We start from the raw sequence: 7,442 nt of genomic DNA, 5'->3' as shown, positions 1-7,442 counted from the left end.
CTGAGGGGACCCTGTGAGAAAAGAGAAGACTCTGAGAGGCCTTGGCGTGGGATGTACACACGCAGGATTTCCTGCCATCCGGCCCCGGAGGGACCAGGAATCTAGCTTAAGTAGCGGGTCCTTAGTTGCAGAGAGTGGAGAATTCTAACAGGAGTCAAGGTGAGGCCCCTGAGGGAGGATTGAGGGGATCTTGGACCCCAGAATACGGATGGAGGGTGAAGTCTACCAGAGAAACCTGTCCCTGCCCCTGCCCTCAGCTGTGGTAAGCCGCACGGGCCACCATGAGCCTGTGGCAGCCTGTACTGACTTCCTCATCCGGGTCTCAGAGAGACCCACCCCTGCCCTCAGCTATGGTGAGCCGCAGGGCGAGATGAGCCCGTGGCAGCCTGTGCTGACTTCCTCATCCGGGTCTTGGAGAGTGTGGGGTGACCTGTGCTAACGGTCACGGCTTCGGGTGGTCAGAGGCGGAATCCTAGCTCCTTCATTGACTAAGGTGAGGATCCTGAGGGAGGACTAAGGGGACCCTGTGGGAACAGAGAAGGCTCTGAGAGGCTCTGGTGTGGGATGTACACACGCAGCATTTCCTGCCATCCGGTCTGGGAGGGACCAGGAATCTAGCTTAAGTAGTGGGTCCTCGGTTGGAGAGAGGGGAGAATCCTAACAGGAGTCAAGGTGAGGCCCCTGAGGGAGGACTGAGGGGATCTTGGACCCTAGAACACGGATGGAGGGTGAAGTCTACCAGAGAAACCTGCCCCTGCTCGTAGCTGTGGTAAGTCGCGCGGGGCGCCATGAGCCCGTGGCAGCCTGTGCTGACTTCCTCATCCGGGTCTCAGAGAGACCCACCCCTGCCCTCAGCTGTGGTGAGGCGCGGGGCGAGATGAGCACGTGACAGCCTGTGCTGACTTCCTCATCCGGGTCTTGGAGAGCAGGGGTGACCTGTGAAAACGGTCGCGGCCTCGGGAGGGCAGAGGCGGAATCCTAGATCCTTCCTGGACTAAGGTGAGGATCCTGAGGGAGGACTGAGGGGACCCTGTGAGAACAGAGAAGGCTCTGAGAGGCCCTGGCATGGGATGTGCACAGGCAGCATTTTCTGACATCCAGGTCTCAGAAACACTGGGGACCTGCGATAAAGGGCGGGGGCCTTAGGTGGGCAGAAAGAAAAATCCGAGGTCCTGCGGGGAGTCAAGGTGGGAACTCTGAGGGAGGACTAAGGGGAACTTGGGCCCCAGACCAGTTTGGGCTCTGGGAAGCCCTGGGGCGGGATGACAACAGGCATCATTTCCTGACTTCCGGGTGTCAGAGAGACTGGGAACCTGGTGAAAGGGGCAAGGCCTCAGTGGGGAGAGGGGAGAATCCTAAGTCCTAACAGGAGTCAAGGGAAGGAGTCAAACCCCTGAGGGAAGACTGAGGGGAACTTGGACCCCACTACAGATGGGGACTGCACAGATTTCCAGCCCTGCTGACAGCCCTGGAAGCCCCAGGGGCTGGATGAGCACATTAGGCCTGTACTTAACATCTGAATTGGTGTCTGACAGAGACTGGGAACCCTGAACCCCAGAAAAGAGGGAACCTCACAAAAACATGCCCCTACTGTCAACCCCAAGAGGCCCCAGATGGGATGGGGGAGGGGTTATAAATGTGCTGTTTCTTGACTTCCTGCTTGGTCACCTAAGGTGAGGTATCAGCATATGGCATTGTACTCAACTGCACAGAACTAGGAGGCTCAGGCTTTGTCAAGAGTAATGGTGAGGACTTTGAGAGAGGACTGGCTGAACTCATGTGAAAATGTACTAAGCCCCACCTACCCCTGCCCTTTCTGTTGACCACAGGAGGACCTGAAGCAGTTTGACTGCATGTGGTGCCCTCTCATTTCTATCTTTGTTTTCACATAAAGGTGAGACACTTCACTTAAGAAAGGTGGACTGAGAAGGAAGAAGAAAGAAGGAAGGAAGGAAAAAGAAGAAGGAAGCTCTGCCAGGCATTAAGGTGAGGACTGAGCAGACCTCCCCTCCAATCCCAGGACAGATGGACCCCACAGTATTCAGCCACCCCTTACTCTTCCCCCTGGGGAGGCCCTGGGCAGGCATAGTTAGATGTGAAGCCCCATAACTTCCTTCTGTTCACTCTAGCGATCCTATTTTGAGAGTTTTGTCTCAGGCCTGCAGTGAGGAGAGGCCACATCCTGCCAGGGCAAAGGTGAGAGCCCTGCGTAAGCACAAACGGGACTACCCATCCCAGAAGAGTGAGAACCTCACAGAGTCCACCCTCCTACCAGCACCAAGGGGCCCAGCACCGTGCCAGAGTTTACAGCCGAGGTGCCCCCTTGTTTCCTCTCACAGGGGCTCCAGGAACCAGGAGGTGAAAGCCCAGGTCTGAGGCTCAGGTCACAGAGCTCAGGTCACAGAGCAGAGGAGGTCCAGGCAGCACAAGGAGTAAAGGTGAGGTGAAGTACCTGCCCTGAGTGTGCACCAGGCACGGACTCCCCACCCCAGGACAGGACCCCACAAGACCCAAATCCCTTCCCCCTTCATCCCCGGAACCTTGGGCTGTGCTGTCTGCACCCTGGGGAGCAACCTCACGTCCTCGTTTGGGTAGCCAGGGGTCAGGCCACTGAGGAGGAGCTCCTCTATGAGGCCCGAGAGCACCCCTTGAGAGGAGACCTGTCAGAGGCCTGAGTCAGACTGCCCAGGGTGGATTTCTCAGTTGAGGCCGCTCACACCCCCTCTCTCCCCCAGGCCTGTGGATCCAGTTCTGCACTGTCTGTCCGTACTCTTGCTACCAGGAGCCATTATGCCTCCACCTCCAAAGCGTTTGTGTTACATGAAGTGTTCGTGCTGCATACTTAAGGAAAACTTTCAGTCCCAGAGCAAGAAATGGGGACTTCGGAGTGCACAAGTTCCTGAGTGTGAGGAGGAGAGGGAGCATACCTCCTCCTCCTCCTCCTCCTCCTCCTCCTCTTCCTCCTCCTCCTCCTCCTCTTCCTCCTCCTCCTCTTCCTCCTCCTCCTCCTCCTCCTCCTCCTCCTCTTCCTCCTCCTCCTCTTCCTCTTCCTCCTCTTCCTCCTCCTCCTCTTCCTCCTCCTCCTCTTCCTCCTCCTCCTCCTCCTCCTCTTCCTCCTCCTCCTCTTCCTCTTCCTCCTCTTCCTCCTCCTCCTCTTCCTCCTCCTCCTCCTCCTCCTCTTCCTCCTCTTCTTCCTCTTCCTCCTCTTCCTCCTCCTCCTCCTCCTCTTCTTCCTCTTCCTCTTCTTCTTCCTCCTCCTCCTCCTCCTCTCCCCACCCCACCTCCTCCTCTTTTCTGACCCCAGGCACCATAATTGAGGTTCTTGGTATTGCTGGGACAGCAAGTCCTTTCCAGGGTTCTCAGAGAGTTTGGACCTTGCCCACTGCCCAAGCAACCACTCCGTCAATCATATCAGATCAGGGCTCTGGCAGTGGAAAAAGAAAGAGGCCATGCACTCCGCGGGCCCTGCCAGACGGTGGGCATTTGCTCAGAGATGCTATAGATGATAAGGTGAGGCATCTGGTGTCATTCCTGCTCCTCAGATATCACAGAAAGGAGGTGGTCACAAAGGCAGATATGCTTGGTGTTCTCAGAGATTACCAAGACCTTTTCCCTGTGATCCTCAGCCAAGCTGCTGAATGCATGGAGCTGGTCTTTGGTATTGATGTGAAGGCGTTGGACTCCACAGGTCTTTTCTATGTCTTGGTCAACACCTTGGGTCTCACCTACAATGATCTGTTGGGTGATGATGAGGAGAGCATGCCCATAGCTGGCCTCCTTGTAAATACCTTGAGTATAATCTTCATAGATGGCAACTGTGTCCCTGAGGAAAAGGTCTGGGAAATGCTGGGTATCATGGGGCTGTATGCTGGTATGAACCATTTAATCTATGGGGACCCCAGGGAGCTGCTGACCCAAGTGTGGGTGCAAGCAGGGTACCTGGAACACCGGCAGGTGCCCAATAGTGATCCTGCCCGCTACGAGTTCTTATGGGGTCCCCGGACGTATGCAGAGACCACTAAGATGAAAGTCTTAGAGTTTTTGGCCAAAGTCCATGGTACCACCCCTAGTGCTTTTCCTGACTTGTATGAAGATGCTCTGCAAAGTGAAAAAACAGGACCCCAAACCAGAGTTGTAGCCAGGGCCAGGACCAGGGCCAGGGCCAGGGCTGGGACTTGTGCCAGGACCAGGGCCTATTCCAGGGCCACATCCAACAGCTCTTCTTGCCCCAACTGAAGTGGAGGCAAATGTTTCATTCTGTTTGATGAGAACAGTCACTTACCTAAGTAGTGGAGAGGCAAGATGGGGCTTAGGAGTATTGAATATATTATATCTTTGTGTTCCTGCCGTGTACGGGTGATTTGGAGATTTTTTTTTCTTTTCGGTACTTTTCAAATGCTGTTCCTATTAACAAAAGGCTTAATTAACTTCAAGTTCTAAGTTTACAAATGACATTCATCAGAAATGTATTGCTGTTTATCCGGTTTCAGAAGTGAACATTTTACCTATTTTGTAGCTACAGTTATTGTCATAAACCTGTATAAGTGATGGTGAACTCCTTTAGGTTTTGCTTGTTTGGAACATTTTTTATCTATCTTTTTCTGAATGATAACTTAGTAAGGTAACGAGCATATTCTTGGTTGGAAGTTTTTTCTTTTAGCCCTTTGAATATATCGTGCCCCTCTCTTCTTGGCTGCAAAATTTTGGCTGAAAAGTCTGCTGATGCTCTTACGGGGTCTCCTTCAAATGTACCAAATTGTTTTTCTCTTGCTGCTTTTAAGATTTTCTGCATTTTGCTATTTTGTGAAACAAATTGGGAAACCTTTCATTATATTTTGTGATCTGGAATAAGAAAACATAGCATTGGAAAATTACTTTTCTTGAAAATGTGGAAATAAATACAAGAGAAAAGTGAAAAATAGTTAATTTTTGTCTTCTGTTATCCCTTTTCTTGTGTTCTTCTGTAAAATTAAAAGATATGTACCTGGATATGCTTTGCTTATTCAAGAATATATGCAGTATTAAATCTAAATAAACAAGATTCCCTGTTCACTGGCTCTGTTATTCCCCAATCATTAATTAGAGACTGACTCTTTGAAAGGCCCTGATAAGTAGGGGGACACCAAGATAAGGGAGATACACCCCCTAGCTATAAAATTGTAGAGTCCAAGAGCAACGGTCACATCAGGAAGATAATGAGCTATTCTCTAAATACTAAGGGTTAAGGTCTAAGTATTGAGTTAGCCTAAAAGGTTGTATTGTACAGCCCATGGGGTCGCAAAGAGTCAGACATGACTGAGCGACTTTCACTTTCAAAAAGTCGTATGGATTTTCCCATAAGCCGGCATGGAAAAACCCGAACTACCTTTTTGGCCTACCCGATACTGAATAACCAGTAAAAGAAAGGAAGAGGAGGTGAGGATTATGGATGTGTAACTGCCCTGAGTAAGTGTAACTGCCCCGAGTCAGGGCACTTTGGAGCTTTGGGAAACTTCAGTTGTGGAGGAGCTAGGGGTGATGAAGCTGGGTGGTGGCCATGACCAGACTCACTGTCTTCGAGGTGAGAGGAAAGCCTGGAATAGAAAACTGCACTTAGCAGTTACCTTCGGGTCATTGAAAAACCAGAGAAGAATCTCCTCCTGGAGCGGGTAAGGAAGGAGCCCTGCACTCGTGTCTCAGTACTGTGGAGTACAGTACATAGAGTAGATGCTTCATACTCATCATCTGTAAGAATTTCATGAGAAATACGGTGATATGACTTTGAAGTGGTGCCCAGAAGCCTCTCAAGGGACACTCTTTTCTCTGGCCATGGAAAGCCAAAATGCACTGTATTTTAAAAACATTTTAATTAGATGATCTTGAGTGTCATTTGGACAGCTCTAAGCAAGAGCTAGAAGTTGGTGGGGTAGAGTAAATGGAAGACATCGTTTGGATGGAAAAGCAGCTGGGCGGGGGGGGAGGAATGGAGTTGGTCTTTAACTGAAATTCTAGGAACTGTGAGTTGCATCCAGCTGAGGGAGACTCCCCCACCCCAAATTAAGTAACATCTTCTAGGAGGGCAACTGTACTGAGTTTTGTTTACAAACCAATATTGTTGACTGATTTGTTATTCTTCATCCTATTGCTTTGCATATTCTCTGAGATCTGAAAAATAAAAAGCAAACAAGGTTCTCAGAAGAGGGGGTAGTATGGTTTGTGGGTAAAATAATACTAGAAGTGACTGCCAGTCATCAAAGTTCCAATATATGATAGGCACTGTGTGAGATGCTTTACATACACTGCCCACATCCCTGAAGCCCTACAAAACAGAGCTCATTGAGCCCACTTGCTTCACAGGTGAAGAAGCCAACACCATGGAACTTGGGCATCTTCCCGGCATCACGTGTTACTAGGAGACAGGATAGGGACTAGACCCTGGCCTGAATTCCTCTTGAGCCCATGCTGTTCCCACCTACCCCAGCCTGTGACCGACCTTCTGACTTGTAATTTGATTCTGTTCTCTCTACTACACGGTGTCTCTGAGGTGACAAGGAGGATGTTGTGTCTAAGGTACTAAAAGCAGGCCTAAAGAAGAAAGATGAAAATGAGATTTAAATGAAATTTGAGCACTGTCTGTGGGCTTTATTAACCTGGGGTCCACCCACTTGAGTCCCAGAGTTCCTTGAGAACTGACTCTGCCTGGGTCCTAGCATTTTTTTTCAGACCCAGAACTTTCCCAAATTATAGCACCCTTTCCCTGGTCTTCCTCTGTATGCTCTCCTGTCTAACTCTCATACCTAGCCAGCTAACCAGCTTGTCATTGGTCTCCATTGGAAGCCCAGAATCACCTACCTTCCCCTAACATAGAGCATTAGTCCTCTGGCTGTCCCATGACTCATCCTAGAAGGCCTATGATATCAACTGCCCGATTGATGTAAAAATTCACCTGGGGACAGCTGCTTTAAGACACCTGGTCACCAGCCCTGGTATCTCTAACACAGTCTCCAAGTGTTTTCTAAATGGGGTGGTAAGAGCAGTATAATTTGGCACATCATCTATTGGTTCCTGGAATATAATCCTAAAGATAGAGAGTTATTGAAACCACCATGATATTTTAAATAGGATTTCCATGAGGTGTCTTATTTTAAATTCACTGCTGATCAAATACCTAACTTATGTAAGTGCAAAAAAACCAGAGACTCTCTCAGTTGTAGATGAGGAAAGATGACAGAAGTCATTGTGGAGCAAACTTCTAAAGCTGAATTCCTAAATCCCTGGAGTTTCCTAGGAGTTAAAAATGGTTCCTTGGAAGACATATCAGCTCTGATGAAAAATAGAATAATTACCCATCCTCCCACTGTCTCTTGCAATACATGCCCTCAGGAAAGTTCCAGCTTTCAATGTGCCTCATGGCACCTACCCAGGTACTCAGGCAAGTTCAGTCACGTGGAGGGTGAGCAGAG

General features: G+C 49.7%; 1 protein-coding gene across 1 annotated transcript; it reads left to right on the top strand.

The window, feature by feature from the left end:
* The first annotated feature begins 721 nt into the window (after positions 1-721).
* On the top strand, positions 722-4,236 carry MAGEA4 (MAGE family member A4). The gene is made up of 3 exons (XM_065916818.1): positions 722-885; positions 2,130-2,315; positions 3,543-4,236. Exons 1-3 carry the CDS (start codon positions 722-724, stop codon positions 4,234-4,236), a joined length of 1,044 nt encoding a protein of 347 aa, XP_065772890.1.
* The last annotated feature ends 3,206 nt before the right edge of the window (positions 4,237-7,442 follow it).

The sequence above is a fragment of the Muntiacus reevesi genome, chromosome X (assembly GCF_963930625.1).
Source record: "Muntiacus reevesi chromosome X, mMunRee1.1, whole genome shotgun sequence".
Classification (NCBI taxonomy): domain Eukaryota; kingdom Metazoa; phylum Chordata; class Mammalia; order Artiodactyla; family Cervidae; genus Muntiacus; species Muntiacus reevesi.
The sequence above is the reverse complement of the archived record's forward strand: the minus strand, read 5'-3'. Positions and strand labels throughout refer to the sequence as shown.

Excerpts from the sequence above, each read along its gene's own strand:
- MAGEA4 (XM_065916818.1), top strand. The coding sequence starts at position 722 with ATGGAGGGTGAAGTCTACCAGAGAAACCTGCCCCTGCTCGTAGCTGTG. Across the intron at positions 886-2,129 it reads GCGCGGGGCGAGATGAGCAC|CGATCCTATTTTGAGAGTTT; the intron begins GTGACAGCCTGT and ends TGTTCACTCTAG. Across the intron at positions 2,316-3,542 it reads TGCCAGAGTTTACAGCCGAG|ATATCACAGAAAGGAGGTGG; the intron begins GTGCCCCCTTGT and ends CCTGCTCCTCAG.